At 46.7% G+C, this 19,754-nt stretch overlaps 1 protein-coding gene across 3 annotated transcripts in view; it reads left to right on the top strand.

The window, feature by feature from the left end:
• The window catches only part of LOC112246274 (integrin alpha-7), a 76,964-nt gene that overhangs the window by 37,743 nt on the left and 19,467 nt on the right, over positions 1-19,754 (top strand). For 2 of the 3 annotated variants that reach the window (XM_042324835.1, XM_042324837.1), the window contains exons 2-11: positions 871-1,078; positions 2,652-2,907; positions 3,778-3,909; positions 13,338-13,545; positions 14,141-14,334; positions 15,110-15,198; positions 16,402-16,628; positions 16,732-16,793; positions 17,143-17,312; positions 17,676-17,825. In XM_042324835.1, coding sequence (XP_042180769.1) covers positions 871-1,078; positions 2,652-2,907; positions 3,778-3,909; positions 13,338-13,545; positions 14,141-14,334; positions 15,110-15,198; positions 16,402-16,628; positions 16,732-16,793; positions 17,143-17,312; positions 17,676-17,825 — 1,696 coding nt within the window. Of the gene's footprint in view, positions 1-870; positions 1,079-2,651; positions 2,908-3,777; positions 3,910-5,301; positions 5,410-13,337; positions 13,546-14,140; positions 14,335-15,109; positions 15,199-16,401; positions 16,629-16,731; positions 16,794-17,142; positions 17,313-17,675; positions 17,826-19,754 lie in introns of all 3 variants that reach the window. The other variant, XM_042324836.1, reaches the window with a different exon arrangement.

The raw sequence follows: 19,754 nt of genomic DNA, 5'->3' as shown, positions 1-19,754 counted from the left end.
ATTAAACAGTAGGGTCGGAAGGGTTTCCTGTTTTCTGACCATGTGACCTGACCAGAAACAACTTCAGGAACCAATAAAAGTCCATAACTACAGTATGGTGCCCACGGTGTTTACAGGTCAGAGGGTGACTATTGGGCTTGTAGGTATGTTGCCAGTATCACCAGAACCCAGAACCAAATCTTGAGTGTGCTGGCCAGCTACTTAATCATTTGTGTTTCGATCAGTCTGTCATGAGAGACTATGCTCCTCGTAACAGTTGTGTGTGAAGGAAGCTTTCTTGGCCTAAAAGACAGTGGTGGAAAAAGTATGCAACTGTCATATTAGAATAAAATGAAAGATAACTTAATGTATAATGACTCAAGTAAATGTGAAAGTCACCAAGTAAAATACTACTTGAGTAAAATTATAAAAGTATTTGGTTTAAAAAGATCCTTAAGTATCAAAAGTAAAAGTAAAAATATGAATAATTAAAAAATACTTATATAATGCAAACAAGATGGCACCATTTTTCTTGTTTTTTAAATTTACGGATAGCCAGTGGCACACTCCAACACTCAGACATAATTTACAAATCAAGCATTTGTGTTTAGTGAGTCTGTCGGATCAGAGGCAGAGAGATGACCAGGGTTGTTCTCTTGATAAGAATGTGAATTGGACCATTTTCTGTCCTGCTAAGCATTGAAAATGTAACAATTAATTCATTTATACATCCAAAAATGGATGCAGCAACTACTGATTACCCTTTTAAATGGATACTCCCGGAAACAATCACATACAGTATGAAACAATATAATACAATTTGCTACGCTACAACACTTTTATCGTCCATTTCCATAGAAATTCATGTGTGTTTGTGTGTCTTGCTAACAGGATCCTGGTGGGGGCGCCGCGGGCCAGAGGACTGGGCATGATGCAGAGGAAGCGCCCTGGCGCTCTGTACCGCTGTCCAATCACAGGCGAGGAGTTTGACTGCGAGCGCGTGGACATCGATGGAGACGTAAACCTAGACTGGGAAAGCAAGGACAACCAGTGGCTAGGAGTAACAGTCAAGAGCCAGGGGATTGGAGGAAAGGTGGTGGTTAGTACACAGTACACAAGCACACAGAGGTTTCCCTGACCAACTCCAGGCCCTGGTTAGAGCCTGTAGCTCGGGTCCAGAGGTTTCCCTGACCAACTCCAGGCCCTGGTTAGAGCCTGTAGCGCGGGTCCAGAGGTTTCCCTGACCAACTCCAGGCCCTGGTTAGAGCCTGTAGCTCGGGTCCTGAGGTTTCCCTGAATAACTCCAGGCCCTGGTTAGAGCCTGTAGCTCGGGTCCAGAGGTTTCCCTGACCAACTCCAGGCCCTGGTTAGAGCCTGTAGCTCGGGTCCTGAGGTTTCCCTGAATAACTCCAGGCCCTGGTTAGAGCCTGTAGCTCGGGTCCAGAGGTTTCCCTGAACAACTCCAGGCCCTGGTTAGAGCCTGTAGCTCGGGTCCAGAGGTTTCCCTGAACAACTCCAGGCCCTGGTTAGAGCCTGTAGCTCGGGTCCAGAGGTTTCCCTGGTCAGTTTGAGTGGTTAGGACAGCGTTTTCCAAACTCGGTCCTCGAGACCCCAAGAGGTGCATGTTTTGTTTGCTCTCGTATTACACAGCTGATTAAAATAATCAACTAATCATCAAGCTTTGATTATTTGAATCAACTGTGTAGTACCAGGGTAAACACCAACACACGCACCCCCTTGGGCTAGCCAAGACAGAGTTTGGGAAAGGCTGAGTTAGGAAGAACTCATGTTTGTAGAATAGCTAGACATCTATTGTAGTTGTCTCAGTTATGCTGAGATGGTACTACTAGTGCTCCTGCCTCTGTTCAGACCTGTGGGACCTCTTCAATGAAGAGGCGGCAGGTAGCCTAGTGGTTAGGGCGTTGATCCAGTAACCGAAAGGCTGCTGGGTTGAATCCCCGAGCTGACAAGGTAAAATCTGTCGTTCTGCCCCTGAACAAGGCATTTAACCCACTGTTCCTAGGCCGTCATTGTAAATAAGAATTTGTTCTTAACTGACTTGCCCAGTTAAATATATATATATTTTTAAATGAATCAGACCTGTGGGACCAATTCAAAGAACCAGACCTGTGGGACCAATTCAATGAATCAGACCTCTGGGACCAATTCAAAGAACCAGACCTGTGGGACCAATTCAATGAAACAGACCTGTGGGACCAATTCAATGAATCAAACCTGTGGGACCAATTCAATGAATCAAACCTGTGGGACCAATTCAAAGAATCAGACCTCTGGGACCAATTCAATGAATCAAACCTGTGGGACCAATTCAAAGAACCAGACCTGTGGGACCAATTCAAAGAACCAGACCTGTGGGACCAATTCAATGAATCAGACCTCTGGGACCAATTCAAAGAACCAGACCTGTGGGACCAATTCAATGAAGCAGACCTGTGGGACCAATTCAATGAAGCAAACTTGTGCCCACCTGTACGAGATGTGTTTAGCATGTCTGTAGTGTACTAGACCATCTATTCCAGTTACTTAGCTTCTCTGCCGCCTCTGTCCAAACCTGTAGGACCTCATCAATGAACCTGCTACTCTACCTGCTAAACCTGTAGGACCTCATCAATGAACCTGCTACTCTAAACCTCTCCTGTCCCTTTTTTCAGACGTGTGCCCATCTGTACGAGCTGCGTCAGCGCGTGGGCCTGCCGTCGGAGACGCGGGACCCCATCGGGCGTTGCTACGTGCTCAGTGAGGACCTGACCGAGAGGGATGACCTAGATGGAGGGGAGTGGAAGTTCTGTGAGGGGCGACCCCAGGGACACGAACAGTTTGGCTTCTGTCAGCAGGGTCTGTCTGCCGCCTTCACACCCGACAACCAATTTATCATGTTCGGAGCTCCTGGAACGTACAACTGGAAAGGTACAGTGACAGACCTTTTCTTTTCTTTATCTCATTGAGACACACCTGTATAAATACAGGTTAAATAGTGATGACTGACAGCTGAGGTGTTTCCAAATGGTAGTTAAGTCAAAGCTTGTTGTCAGATGTTTTCATACACGTCTTGTTGTGTCCATTCAGCTACTATACAGTATGCCTTTACTTTACTTATATGAATCGTACAAAATATTTTTGGCACTTTCTAAAATGATGGAGTTAGACTGAAAATATATTATTGGAGCTTTTTAGTCAGTTTTTCCCTTACAGTTGTCTTAGATGCAGAAGCGTACTGAAAAAAAAAACGACCCAAAAGCCATCAATTCTGTTTTCATAAAATTACATGTATTTTAGTGGACCAATCATTGCATACTGATAAGCCTACTGCCTGGCCTCCGCAGTCATACTGATCGATCAAAGTGATTGATTCCCAGCAGGTAGTTAATGGGATGATGGATGGAACTGTCATTATTTAATGTCAGGGATCAACATGGCTGGAATTATGGATCATTGTTTCATATATTAAACAGGCCTTAGGTGGAGTCACGATTGACATTATATTGTACTTGACATTTTCACTATGGAACCCTAGAGATGGTTTACTTTGTCCTGTACATAACTGTTTTGTATGTGTTTGAAAATGAAAGTGTGTGTGTATGTTTGGCAATAGAGAGAGAGAGAGAATGTGTGTGTGTGTGTGTGTGTGTGTGTGTGTGTGTGTGTGTGTGTGTGTGAGAGAGAGAAAGGGAGAAAGGGAGAAAGGGAGAGAGAGGGAGAGAAAGAATGCTTGTCTGTGTCTGTGTGTCTGTCTGTGTGTCTGTGTCTGTTTGTGTCCTCTAACTCTGTTCCTTCTAGGAGAGATGCGCGTCCAGCTACTAAACCAGACTTTACTGGATCTGGGTTTCTATGACGACGGGCCCTATGAAGTGGCGGATGAGAAACAGCTGAATGCTCAGCTGATCCCTGTTCCCTACCATAGTTACCTGGGTAGGACCGTCCCTGCCCTGCCCAGCCCTCTCCTGCTCCTCTCACACAGCTGTCTGCCTGCTGCACTGTCTCACCAGAGATCACTGAGCACAGCATAGGACAGGACAGGAGAGAAGGCCAGGGAAGGATGACAACTGACGACACACTCTACCCAAAATAAATACCTATCGCAGACCGAGAGGACTCAGAGTAGCTACCAACATGGGGCTAAAAAGGCAGACTGGCCCAGACCAGTGCGGTGCAGACCAGTAGTGGACTACATAGAGGAAAGGTGACATTTCAGACACACCCTTGTGCTGTTTCTCTCCTGTCCGTATGGGCCATCCCTCAGCCTGCTCTGTGTATGAGCGTGATTCACCAGAGCTCCACCTCAATATTCTGAATACTTTCCCACATGAACTGGCTACTGTAGGAATGGACCAATCATGAAGTAGCTACTGTAGGATTGGACCAATCATGAAGTAGCTACTGTAGGAATGGACCAATCATGAAGTAGCTAATGTAGGAATGGACCAATCATGAAGTAGCTAATGTGTGAATGGACCAATCATGAAGTAGCTACCGTAGGAATGGTCCAATCATGATATAAATGACACGCAGAGAGACTCTGTGCCCTGTGGATCAGGGTCAGAAATATTACAATATAATAATAGGCTATTTAAGAGTTATATTATTATCTCACAGTTGACATGGCCTGTTGGTGTATCTGCTTGTAATAATGTAATTATAGTATAATAAAATATAGTATACAATATATCTAAAACTTGTACTTTGGTAGCACATTTCTGTCATGCCATACCCGAAATTGGCTAAAAAAATACAAAGTGGTCTGGGGCCAGTCTATTTCATAGGCCATGCAGTTGGCTAAAAAGCACAAACAGATCTGGCAACAGGCTATTTCATAGTCAGAGCAGTTGGCTAAACAGCACAAACAGATCTGGGACCAGCCAAAATCATAGTCAAAGGAGTTGTCTAAAACAACATAGAGAATTTGGCTAAACATTACAAACTGATCTGTGACCAGGCTAAGTCTGTCTGTTCTTTGAGTCCCCCACAGACAGTTCTGGCAGTGCATTCTGGGTACAGGGTGAGTCAGTCTTGTCATCCTTCTGTTAGGTACCAGTGGTTTACCCACAAACCACTGGTACCAGGAAGAAGAAAACACACAATCACAGCACAGTCCTTTCTCACCTGCACTCCCTCTCTCTCTCCTTGTCACCCTGTTCCCCTTCACCACCTCCCCTCCTCCACTCCCTCCACCCCTCCCCTCCCACTCCCTCTCTCTCTCTCCTTGTCACCCTGTTCCCCTTCACCACCACCTCCCCTCCTCCACTCCCTCCACCCCTCCCCTCCCACTCCTTCCTCTCTCTCTTCCTCTCTCTCGGGCCGCAGGGCTCTTGTTCATGGCTAGTCCCGACGAAGATGCGCTGGTGTACAAAACTCTGGAGCCACACTCCAACCGGCCCATGTTTGAGGACGTAGCTCAGAATAGCTACTTAGGTTTGTAGCTTGGAGTGAGGTGATTCATGTTGATACAACTTACTGTATCAAGTCTCCAGGGTTGTGGCCTATTCAATTTCAATGCCAGTCAATTCAGAATGTAAACAAAATTCCAATTCCAAATTGTCCACATTGAAAAGCATTGAAGAGAATTGGAATTTCAGTGTTCTTCCTGAGTTGATTAGAATTGGAATGGAATTAACCCAATCCCTTCTGTCCTCCCACATGCCCTTACCCCCATGTGTTGGTGTATGCTCGTTGCTAGCTCTTCTCTAGAACGTGTTTAGAATGTACGTAGATTCGAACATAGAACTCCTGTCTGGTCTGCATGTCTCTCTGTGTTACTATCAGTCTGTACTGTCTGTCAGTCTGTTTGGTGTAGTGGTCTGTACAGCCTGCCAGTCTGTCAGTCTGTATGGTGGGGCAGTCTGCACAGCCTGTCAGTCTGTCAGTCTGTAGTTTACTCTATGATGTGATGGTTTGGAGCTGTCCAGGGTACCTTGGTGTTGGTTCTATATACAGTACATCTAGATCTACATTCTTATTTATCTACGTTTTGTAGATACAGGTAACTTTGCTAAGTAAAATAAAGGGGTTTGAAGTGAAATAAGTAAAGCAGAATTTAAAAACAAATCTCATAGTGAACAAAATATTCTGAGATCACAGTGGTAATCGTTTATGTAGGATTTTGTGTAGAAAGACAATACCAACACTAACATGTACAGTATACTGTATCTCAAAGAGGGATTTGCATAAGGTTGAATGATACTGCTCCCACAGCGTAGGCCCCATGGGGAATAGAGTGTTTAGAATCTGTGTTCTAGTGCACAGTTAAGAGCAGTCCTTTACATGGAGCTGGGTGTTTAGAGCAGTCCTTTACATGGAGCTGGGTGTTAAGAGCAGTCCTTTACATGGAGCTGGGTGTTTAGAGCAGTCCTTTGGAGCTGAGTGGAGCAGTGTTCCTTGGAGCTGAGTGTTTAGAGCAGTCCTTTCCTTGGAGCTGAGTGTTTGGCAGCTTGGAGCTGAGTGTTTAGAGCAGTCCTTGGAGCTGAGTGTTTAGAGCAGTCCGTTCCTTGGAGCTGGGTGTTTAGAGCAGTCCTTTCCTTGGAGCTGGGTGTTAATAGCAGTCCTTTACATGGAGCTGGGTGTTTAGAGCAGTCCTTTACATGGAGCTGGGTGTTAAGAGCAGTCCTTTACTTGGAGCTGGGTGTTTAGAGCAGTCCTTTACATGGAGCTGGGTGTTAAGAGCAGTCCTTTACATGGAGCTGGGTGTTAAGAGCAGTCCTTTCCTTGGAGCTGGGTGTTTAGAGCAGTCTGTTCCTTGGAGCTGAGTGTTTAGAGCAGTCTGTTCCTTGGAGCTGAGTGTTTGGCAGTCTGCTGGAGCTGGGTGTTTAGAGCAGTCTGTTCCTTGGAGCTGGGTGTTAAGAGCAGTCCTTTACATGGAGCTGGGTGTTAAGAGCAGTCCTTTACATGGAGCTGGGTGTTAAGAGCAGTCCTTTCCTTGGAGCCGAGTGACATCTCTTTTATCGATAAGAGATACTTGCTCATTCCCATTTTAGATCCAGCTAATGGACTCTAACCAATAACGTTTTGTCCATCCGATTGATTGTTCCCATCAACCATGTGGATCTATTCTACATCTGTAAACCTCTCTATTCTCATCCTCCTCTATACAACAACTTGATTGCCTCCCAAAGGGCTCCTTATTCCCTATATACAGTATAGTGCACTGTGGGCCCTATAGGTTCTGGTCTAAAGTAGTGTACTGTGGGCCCTACAGGCTCCGGTCTAAAGTAGTGTACTGTGGGCCCTATAGGACCTGGTCTAAAGTAGTGTACTGTGGGCTCTATAGGCTCTGGTCTAAAGTAGTGTACTGTGGGCCCTATAGGACCTGGTCTAAAGTAGTGTACTGTGGGCCCTATAGGATCTGGTCTAAAGTAGTGTACTGTGGGCCCTATAGGACCTGGTCTAAAGTAGTGTACTGTGGGCCCTATAGGACCTGGTCTAAAGTAGTGCCCTATATAGAGAATAGGGTTTCATTTGGGAGGAATATCCTGCCTTATCCCTCGTCCTCCACATCCTTAATGGCCATTATAACCTTTGACCCCTCACTTATAACTCGCTGCATGCCTCCATTGACCCTCTAACCAAATTACATAATGACTAAATACATATACCATATGTTTTGCACGCTTACTAAAAGGCCACAGACAGACGATAGTGCTATTACAGGTTTTGTTTTAGCTTAGTTAAATGGCAGATTTAAGTTAAATCCTAATAAAAATGCAGAATTAAATGCAAAGGAATTTCACCACAGTCTGTGGTAATCTTCATCTCTGACTGACTTCACATGGGAATCTACTCGTCTTGACTGATAAAGATGTCTAATGTATTGTATAGTATAATAACAGTATGATCCTTTATAGTCCAGGACTTCCGGGAAACCAGCCCTGTATGCATTCTGTTATTGTATTATGTCTAATGGAGATTCTCCAATAAAATGATGTCTTAGTACAAGACTAGGCTTGATATGTGTCCGGGAAACTGGTCCCCAATGTCTTCAAATGTAAAAAGCTTATTGTAAATGTAAATAGCTTATAATTAAATCCAGTCTTTCGACTGAGTGAACAAGTCACTACCCAGGCAGCAGCAGTTGTACATGCTGTTTCTTCTCAGATCGTATCCATTAAATCTGATTACTGTTGGATAGAGAACCCAGCGTAGTCCACTGATGAGTCAGGCCCAGTTTTTCCACAGTAACTGCCAAAATAAATACTGCCAATGAAAAATGAAATGTTTCAATTTTCCAATTTGTCTCACACGATTTTCCGTTGACAGGAAGTCCCACGGAGAACTACTGATCGGAGATCAGTAAAGAAGCTACATTATATTTAGATCCATTTATACCTCACATAAGTCTTACAACCACGAGGGCCTGCACTGTAGACAGCTGCACAACACAACTGTTTGCAGGGACCCCATTCCCGAATCCTGGTGGGCCCCATTCCCAAAACCTGGTGGGCCCCATTCCCGAAACCTGGTGGGCCCCATTCCCGAATCCTGGTGGGCCCCATTCCCGAATCCTGGTGGGCCCCATTCCCAAAACCTGGTGGGCCCCATTCCCAAAACCTGGTGGGCCCCATTCCCGAATCCTGGTGGGCCCCATTCCCGAATCCTGGTGGGCCCCATTCCCAAAACCTGGTGGGCCCCATTCCCGAAACCTGGTGGGCCCCATTCCCGAATCCTGGTGGGCCCCATTCCCGAATCCTGGTGGGCCCCAGTTTAAAAAAGGTTGCAAGATAAAGCCTCTCTTCCCTTTATAGCTTTAAGGAGCAGATTGGACTTCTTTATGTAAAACACAGAGAGGATCAGACTTCGTTATGTAAAAGACAGAGAGGATCAGACTTCTTTGTGTAAAACACAGAGAGGATCAGACTTCTTTGTGTAAAAGACAGAGAGGATCAGACTTCGTTATGTAAAAGACAGAGAGGATCAGACTTCTTATGTAAAAGACAGAGAGGATCAGACTTCTTTGTGTAAAACACAGAGAGGATCAGACTTCTTTGTGTAAAACACAGAGAGGCTCAGACTTCTTTGTGTAAAAGACAGAGAGGATCAGACTCCTTTACGTAAAAGACAGAGAGGATCAGACTTCTTATGTAAAAGACAGAGAGGATCAGACTTCTTTGTGTAAAACACAGAGAGGATCAGACTTCTTTGTGTAAAACACAGAGAGGCTCAGACTTCTTTGTGTAAAAGACAGAGAGGATCAGACTCCTTTACGTAAAAGACAGAGAGGATCAGACTTCTTTATGTTAAAGACAGAGAGGATCAGACTTCTTATGTAAAAGACAGAGAGGATCAGACTTCGTTATGTAAAAGACAGAGAGGATCAGACTTCTTTATGTTAAAGACAGAGAGGATCAGACTTCTTTGTGTAAAAGACAGAGAGGATCAGACTTCTTTATGTTAAAGACAGAGAGGATCAGACTTCGTTATGTAAAAGACAGAGAGGATCAGACTTCTTTATGTTAAAGACAGAGAGGATCAGACTTCTTTATGTTAAAGACAGAGAGGATCAGACTTCTTTATGTTAAAGACAGAGAGGATCAGACTTCGTTATGTAAAAGACAGAGAGGATCAGACTTCTTTATGTTAAAGACAGAGAGGATCAGACTTCTTATGTAAAAGACAGAGAGGATCAGACTTCTTTATGTAAAAGACAGAGAGGATCAGACTTCTTTGTAATAGTAAAGGCCTCTGTTATTTTGGGTAGATATCAAATATAACTGTAGCATTCCTCTTAAAGGGATACAAATACATTTTACGTTGTGATGTGACTTTTTTTGCGTGAAAAGACAAATGAGTTCATCCCTCTAAAGGCCTAGTTTGTGATATTTACAGACGTTTTCTCTTAATCTCTTAAAGGCCTACACTGTTACTGGATCACATGTCCAACTGTCACATTCATCTTAAAGGGACACAGCTCTATTATTCTCTTGTTCTACAGTGAGTCAGACAGCAGAATTCCACACCTGTTGCCTTGGAGCTTCTACAAAATGCGTCCAAAACAGAAAAGCTACCAAACAACTGTCTGCTGAACAACTAATGAGGTCATAGTCTACATTTTAGTCATTTAGCAGACACTCTTATCCAGAGCAACTAGTAAGTGCCTTGCTCAAGAGCACATCAACAGATTTTTCACCTAATCGGCTTTGGGATTTGAACCAGCGACTGTTCAAGTACTGGCCTAACGCTCTTAACCGCTAGGCTACCTGTTCTATCAAGGCAAATTTATTAACTAGTTATGATTCTCAAGCTGGTTAATTATTTAATTATATATACAAGCATAAGTCTTACAACCAGCTTCCCACAGTAGTTCAGCCAACCTTTTGGTCATTCCACACCTGACGCCCTGAACTTCTCTGTGTCCGTCTCTGTTTGTCTCTCTGGATGTCTGTCTAGAGGATGCTTTTAGCACAGTATTTGTCTGTCTCTGCTTTTGTCTATGAGATGCTTCTGCCTGAATGTTGACCCTGGACTAACACAAGACTCCCTGCCAATCCCTACTCTGACACGCCGCATGTTGGAATATAGCAACAACAACAAAAAAATGTCATTGTGAATGAAATTATTTGATTTGTATCTGATATTTTTTCCACACATGCTCATGTCACACCACATACATGTTCAATCCCCCCTCTTTCACTATTTCACTATACCACTGCAGACACACCCCTCACATCCCTACACACACCCCTCACCTCCCTACACACACCCCTCACATCCCTACACACACCCCTCACCTCCCTACACACACCCCTCACATCCCTACACATACCCCTCACCTCCCTACACACACCCCTCACCTCCCTACACACACCCCTCCTCTCCCTACACACACCCCTCCTCTCCCTACACACACCCCTCACCTCCCTACACACACCCCTCACCTCCCTACACACCCCTCACATCCCTACACACCCTCACCTCCCTACACACCCCTCACATCCCTACACACACCCTCACCTCCCTACACACACCCTCACCTCCCTACACACACCCTCACCTCCCTACACACCCCTCACCTCCCTACACACACCCCTCACCTCCCTACACACACCCTCTCCCTACACACACCCCTCACATCCCTACACACACCCCTCACCTCCCTACACACACCCCTCACTCACCCTACACACACCCCTCACATCCCTACACACCCCTCTCACACACCCCTCACCTCCCTACACACACCCCCCCTCACCCTCCCTCACCTCCCTACACACCCCTCACATCCCTACACACACCCCTCACCTCCCTACACACACCCTCACCTCCCTACACACACCCCTCACCTCCCTACACACACCCCTCACATCCCTACACACACCCTCACCTCCCTACACACACCCTCACCTCCCTACACACACCCCTCACCTCCCTACACACACCCCTCACCTCCCTACACACACCCCTCACCTCCCTACACATCCCTCACATCCCTACACACACCCCTCACCTCCCTACACACACCCTTCACATCCCTACACACACCCCTCACCTCCCTACACACACCCCTCACCTCCCTACACACACCCCTCACATCCCTACACACACCCCTCATCCCTACACACACCCCCCTCCCTACTCACCTCCCTACACACCCCTCACCTCCCTACACACACCCTCACATCCCTACACACACCCTCACATCCCTACACACACACCCCTCACATCCCTACACACACCCTCACATCCCTACACACACCCTCACCTCCCTACACACACCCTCACCTCCCTACACACCCCTCACCTCCCTACACACCCTCACATCCCTACACACACCCCTCACATCCCTACACACACCCCTCACCTCCCTACACACACCCCTCACATCCCTACACACACCCCTCACCTACACACACCCCCTACTACACACACCCTCACATCCCTACACACACCCTCACATCCCTACACACACCCTACCTCCCACACACCCCTCACATCCCTACACACACATCCCTACACACACCCTCACATCCCTCCTCACCTCCCTACACACACACTCCCTACACACACCCCTCACCTCCCTACACACACCCCTCACCTCCCTACACACCCTCACCTCCCTACACACACCCCTCACCTCCCTACACACACCCCTCACATCCCTACACACACCCCTCACATCCCTACACACACCCCTCACATCCCTCACATCCCACACACACCCCTGCACACACCTCACATCCCTACACACACCCCTCACATCCCTACACACACCCCTCACCTCCCACACACCCCTCACATCCCTACACACACCCTCACATCCCTACACACACCCCTCACATCCCTACACACACCCTCACACCCCTCACATCCCTACACACACACATCCCTACACACACACATCCCTACACCCTCACATCCCTACACACACACATCCCTACACACACACATCCCTACACACACCCTCACATCCCTACACACCCTCACATCCCTACACACACCCCTCATCCCTACACACACCCTCACCTCCCTACACACACCCTCACATCCCTACACACCCCTCACCCCCTACACACATCCCTACACACACCCTCACATCCCTACACACACCCTCACCTCCCTACACACACCCCTCACCCACACACACCCTCAATCCCTACACACACCCCTCACATCCCTACACACACACCCCTCACATCCCTCACATCCCTACACACCCCTCACATCCCTACACACACCCCTCACCTCCCTACACACACCCCTCACCTCCCTACACACACCCTCACATCCCTACACACACCCTCACCTCCCTACACACACCCCTCACCTCCCTACACACACCCCTCACATCCCTACACACACCCCTCACCTCCCTACACACACCCTCACATCCCTACACACACCCCTCACATCCCTACACACACCCCTCACATCCCTACACACACCCTCACATCCCTCCCTCACATCCCTACACACACCCTCACATCCCTACACACACCCTCACCTCCCTACACACACCCCTCACATCCCTACACACACACATCCCTACACACACATCCCTACACACACCCTCACCTCCCTACACACACCCTCACATCCCTACACACACCCCTCACTCCCTACACACACCCTCACCTCCCTACACACACCCCTCACCTCCCTACACACACCCCTCACCTCCCTACACACACCCCTCACATCCCTACACACACCCCATCCCGAGGGAGTAAATCCCATTAAAGTAAGATGAATCCTCTGTTTACATGCACTATAGTAAGACTAGGAATCTTCTGTTTCACTTCTTATCACACACACAGACCTTGTCTTTACCTCTGTAGAAGACAAACATGTCCACCCCCACACACACACACACACACTACTGCTACTAACTGTTATCCCATGATACCTTGCTCCAGGCTTCTCAGTGGACTCTGCTCAAGGCATAATGAGTCGTGGTGAGCTGACCTTCGTGGCGGGGGCTCCGAGAGCCAATCACACGGGAGCGGTGGTGCTGTTGCGTAAAGATAACATGTACCGCCTGGTGCCACAGCACATCCTGTGGGGAGAGGAGCTGGCTTCTTCCTTCGGGTACTCTGTGGCTACGGCTGATCTCAACAGTGACGGGTGAGAACTAATGCACTAATGTCTACTGCTGATACTATTGATAGTAGTGTATGGGAATGTATATACAGGTACTCTGTCACCATGACTCAACAGTGATGGACGTGTGGCAGGGTAGCCTAGTGGTTAGAGTGTTGGACTGATAACCAGAAGGTTGCAAGTTCAAACCCCTGAGCTGACAAGGTACAAATCTATCTTTCTGCCCCTGAACAGGCAGCTAACCCACTGTTCCTAGGCCATCATTGAAAATAAGAATTTGTTCTTAACTGACTTGCCTAGTTAAATAAAGGTGAAAAAGTGATGGCTGAATAAGGTTCCACATTTCCAGAAAATTCCCAGTTCCCATGTTTTTAGAAATCCCAGATGGAAGTTGAATTAGGTAGGAAAGGATGGAATCCTATAACTGGGAATACTCTGACCAGGATTTCTAAAGAAACTGAAATAAAAACATTTATTTCAGTTACAGATGTTTATGTTTATATAATATATGTTTATATTTGTAACCATTATCTTCTTGTTTCCACCCAAGATTCTGTAGAGCTCTTTCTGAACCTCCCACCCTCCCTTTTCTCCCTCCTTCCCTGTTCTCTCCCCCCAGCTGGACAGACCTGATAGTGGGAGCTCCTAACTACTTTGACCGAAAAGCAGAGATTGGAGGTGCTGTGTACATCTTTCTCAACCCATTCGGTAACTGGGAATATGCTCAGCCAATCAGGCTCAATGGAACCTATGACTCCATGTTTGGATTGACCGTCAACAACGTGGGAGACTTGGACAGGGACGGATATGACGGTGAGGAAGGGCTGGATCAAATCAAAAGTATTTAAACAACATTCACTTTACAAACCACTGATTTGAAGGGCTTGAGTCACTGGGTCACATCCCAAATGGCACCCTATATGGAATAGCCCTATGTAGTGCACCACTTTTACCAGGGCTCTTGTCAATAGCAGTGCACTACATAGGGAATAGGGTGCCATTTGGGACGCAGTCCTATTGTCTTTAGGTCACGAGTCTTCCTGATAATTTTATGAAAGAGAAAACAAAATCCTACACACTGCAGTTACCAGTACTACTGTTTATTACACACACACACACACACACACACACACACACACGCACACACACACACACACACACACACACACACACACACACACACACACACACACACACACACACACACACACACACACACACACACACACACACACACACTACTGCTACTAACTGTTATCCCATGATGCCTTGCTCCAGGTTGAGCTCCAGCAGGTGAATACCCATCACTGTCTCTCCTCTCTCAAGCAGGTCTGATTTACTCTCTCTTTCTGATTTACTCTCCAGGTCACCTGAGCAAGAAACCTCTTGACTAGCGTCACAAAATTCCAGGAACTTTCAATAAATTCCCTGTTTTTCCCGAATTCCCGTCATCAGGAGAGAATAAGCAGGGAATCTGGAATTCTCCATCCAGGATTTTACAACCCTACTCCTGACCCTACAAAAGACAATGTTTTAATGAGGCTAAGTAGAGTTTATATTCAATGTGTTTCTGTCTCTCTCCGACCAGACATCGCTGTCGGGGCTCCGTTCGATGGGGATGGCAAAGTGTTCATCTACCGAGGCTTGTCCTCAGGCATCGACACCAAGCCTGCACAGGTAAGAAGATCCTTTAGAAAGCTTGTTGCTCATCACTGAGTGTATTGAGTTGCACCTCCCCTGATTTTGCCCTCAGAACAGCCTCATTTCGTTGGGGACATGGACTCTACAAGGTGATGAAAGCGTTCCACAGGGATGCTGGCCCAGTGCTTCCCAAACTTATGAAGTTGGCTAGATGTCCTTTGGGTGGTGGACCATTCTTGATACACACGGGAAACTGTTGAGCGTGAAAAACCCAGCAGCGTTGCAGTTCTTGATGCAAACCGGTGCACCTGGCACCTACTACCCTACCCCGTTCAAATGCACTTACGTCTTTTGTCTTGCCCATTCACCCTCTGAATGGCACACATACACAATCCATGTCTCAAGTGTATCAAGGATTAGAAATCCTAATATGACCCGTCTCCTCCCCTTCATCTAAACTGATGGAAGTGGATTTAACAAGTGACATCAATAAGGGGTCATAGCTTTCACCTGGATTCACCTGCTCAGTCTATGTCATGGAACGTTAATGTTTTGTATAGTCAGTGTACATATGATATACTATATTTAATATGATACTGTGAAATTACCCTTTGTATAATAGCAATATCCATGTATTTCAGTGTTTATGATTGCCATGTGTATATTGATACCTTTTTACTACAGTGGGATAAATCAGGGTCACACAGAGCGCTTCTTGGTAGTCTTGAACAAATGTTCCTTGAAACAAACATATACACCTCAGACACATGGTTATGGGCTTATAGAGTTCCATTTTGAGTTTGTATCCCAATATTAGACTTGACTATACATCACAGAAGACTGAAATATTACAAAACCATTTGACATAGAAACACCAGACTTTTGTAAAAACGTTTTATTAATTCTGAAATTCTGAAAAAATATGAATAACATTCCACCCATGAGACACCCAATAGAGGGTGATTTGGACATTTGACTGTGGGAAAGGGCTACACATGGGGAAACTTTAGTAGTCAATGGTGTCTCATCATATCCGAATCAAAGCCTCGACTCTGGTGTCGCAAACATATCGTTAAGTCTCAATAAAGTTGATGTGGTTCAAGTTCAACTAAGTTAACTGACTGATAACATCATACCCTAAATGCAAGTGTGTAGGACTATCTGAATAATAATTACAGGTTTAAAGTTGCACTTGATTGTACAAGTTAACACATGTGACCTTCATGTTGCCCCTCACAGATCCTGGATGGAGTGGACGAGGGGGTGAAGAGGTTCGGCTACTCCATCTCAGGAGGTCTGGACATCGATGGGAACCTGTACCCTGACCTGGCAGTAGGCTCTCTCGGTGATAAGCTAGTTCTGTACAGGTCTCGCCCCGTCATTCACGTGACCCGGGATGTATCCATCGAACCTCAGCAGTATATTGACTTGGAGCAACACAACTGCAAGGGGAGAGATGGAGTTTGGTAGGTCGCAAATACCATTCCTCTCATCCTTCACTACCACGTTTGGTAGTGTGCTTCTGCTGTTGACAGATTGTTGTTCGCTAACTTTATTCTCTGTTGTCAGTGTGGAGGTCAAAGCCTGCTTCACCTATACTGCTTACCCAGAGACCTACTCACCAGACATCAGTGAGTTACTGTACACCTCTCTGTTTAGAACCAGTTGGTTTTTCTGTCTGGTAATATGTCCAGCTGTGTAAAATAGTCTGGTAATATGTCCAGTAGCTTATCTCTGGTGTGTTGTAGTGTGCTGGCTTTTCTCTGACTCTCTTTCCTTCCTTCTTTCTCCTTCCTTCCTTCCTTCCTTCCTTCCTTCCTTCCTTCCTTCCTTCCTTCCTTCCTTCCTTCCTTCCTTCCTTCCTTCCTTCCTTCCTTCCTTCCTTCCTTCCTTCCTTCCTTCCTTCCTTCCTTCCCCTTCTTTCATTCCTTCCTTCCTTTCCTCCCCTTCCTTCATTCCTGCCTCCCTCCCTCCCACTAGCCCTGGTCCTACTCATCGAGGCTGACACAGAGCGCAGGAAGCTCGGCCTGCCCCACCGTATTAGCTTCCTGGGTCGCAGTGCACAGGTGGCGGAGTATACACACACTGACGAGGTGGAGCTGAAAGGTCAACGCCATCCCGCCTGCCAGAGCGCCACCTTCCAACTAAACGTACAGTACAATATGACACAATCATTTAATCTGAATACGAACGGGAGGTGTTAGAGATTACAACTACAGAATATATCAATGACCTTTTCCTTCCACTTTGCAACATCAAAAAAGTCAAGGCTAAGTGTTCAGTTCTGTCAGTGCTCTCTATCACCCAGTACATGCAGGTGCACTGTGTTACTACTCTGGGTAGAAAAAGTATTTAAGTTGTGCTTTATTTAGCTAAACTGGCATAATTTAACAATTTAATAATTGTCTTAAAAGTTTAATGAAAACAAATATTATTTCCTTCCAACTCCAATATCATATGACTCCCATATAATTGAATCCCGTTGAGTAATCATTGAATTCTTTCCCTTACAGGAGAATATCCGTGATAAGCTGCGTCCCATCTCTCTGGCCATCACCCACACCATCAGACCCCCCATGTTCTCCTCAGAAACTAACCCAGAGGAACGAGACACGCTACCTCCTGTACTGAGTGTTTCCACCTCCAACACCCTACACTCTGAGGTCAGTACCTTTACCTCCTGTACTGAGTGTTTCCACCTCCAATACCCTGTACTCTGAGGTCAGTACCGTTACCTCCTGTACTGAGTGTTTCCACCTCCAACACCCTGCACTCTGAGGTCAGTACCTTTACCTCCTGTACTGAGTGTTTCCACCTCCAACACCCTACACTCTGAGGTCAGTACCTTTACCTCCTGTACTGAGTGTTTCCACCTCCAACACCCTACACTCTGAGGTCAGTACCTTTACCTCCTGTACTGAGTGTTTCCACCTCCAACACCCTACACTCTGAGGTCAGTACCTTTACCTCCTGTACTGAGTGTTTCCACCTCCAACAGCCTGCACTCTGAGGTCAGTACCTTTACCTCCTGTACTGAGTGTTTCCACCTCCAACACCCTACACTCTGTGGTCAGTACCTTTACCTCCTGTACTGAGTGTTTCCACCTCCAACACCCTGCACTCTGAGGTCAGCACCTTTACCTCATGTACTGAGTGTTTCCACCACCTCCAACACCCTACACTCTGAGGTCAGTACCTTTACCTCCTGTACTGAGTGTTTCCACCTCCAACAGCCTGCACTCTGAGGTCAGTACCTTTACCTCCTGTACTGAGTGTTTCCACCTCCAACACCCTACACTCTGTGGTCAGTACCTTTACCGCCTGTACTGAGTGTTTCCACCTCCAACACCCTGCACTCTGAGGTCAGCACCTTTACCTCATGTACTGAGTGTTTCCACCACCTCCAACACCCTACACTCTGAGGTCAGTACCTTTACCTCCTGTACTGAGTGTTTCCACCTCCAACACCCTACACTTTGAGGTCAGTACCTTTACCTCCTGTACTGAGTGTTTCCACCTCCAACACCATGCACTCTGAGGTCAGCACCTTTACCTCCTGTACTGAGTGTTTCCACCTCCAACACCCTACACTCTGAAGTCAGTACCTTTACCTCCTGTACTGAGTGTTTCCACCTCCAACACCATGCACTCTGAGGTCAGTACCTTTAACCTCCTGTACTGAGTGTTTCCACCTCCAACACCCTACACTCTGTGGTCAGTACCTTTACCTCCTGTACTGAGTGTTTCCACCTCCAACACCCTGCACTCTGAGGTCAGTACCTTTACCTCCTGTACTGAGTGTTTCCACCTCCAACACCCTGCACTCTGAGGTCAGTACCTTTACCTCCTGTACTGAGTGTTTCCACCCTCCAACACCCTACACTCTGAGGTCAGTACCTTTACCTCCTGTACTGAGTGTTTCCACCTCCAACACCCTGCACTCTGAGGTCAGCACCTTTACCTCATGTACTGAGTGTTTCCACCACCTCCAACACCCTACACTCTGAGGTCAGTACCGTTACCTCCTGTACTGAGTGTTTCCACCTCCAACACCCTGCTCTCTGAGGTCAGTACCTTTACCTCCTGTACTGAGTGTTTCCACCTCCAACAGCCTACACTCTGAGGTCAGTACCTTTACCTCCTGTACTGAGTGTTTCCACCTCCAACACCCTACACTCTGAGGTCAGTACCTTTACCTCCTGTACTGAGTGTTTCCACCTCCAACACCCTGCACTCTGAGGTCAGCACCTTTACCTCATGTACTGAGTGTTTTCACCACCTCCAACACCCTACACTCTGAGGTCAGTACCTTTACCTCCTGTACTGAGTGTTTCCACCTCCAACACCCTACACTTTGAGGTCAGTACCTTTACCTCCTGTATTGAGTGTTTCCTCCACCTCCAACACCCTACACTCTGAGGTCAGTACCTTTACCTCCTGTACTGAGTGTTTCCACCTCCAACACCCTACACTCTGAGGTCAGTACCTTTACCTCCTGTACTGAGTGTTTCCACCTCCAACACCCTACACTCTGTGGTCAGTACCTTTACCTCCTGTACTGAGTGTTTCCACCTCCAACACCCTGCACTCTG

Source organism: Oncorhynchus tshawytscha, linkage group LG07, assembly GCF_018296145.1.
Source record: "Oncorhynchus tshawytscha isolate Ot180627B linkage group LG07, Otsh_v2.0, whole genome shotgun sequence".
Classification (NCBI taxonomy): domain Eukaryota; kingdom Metazoa; phylum Chordata; class Actinopteri; order Salmoniformes; family Salmonidae; genus Oncorhynchus; species Oncorhynchus tshawytscha.
The sequence above is the reverse complement of the archived record's forward strand: the minus strand, read 5'-3'. Positions and strand labels throughout refer to the sequence as shown.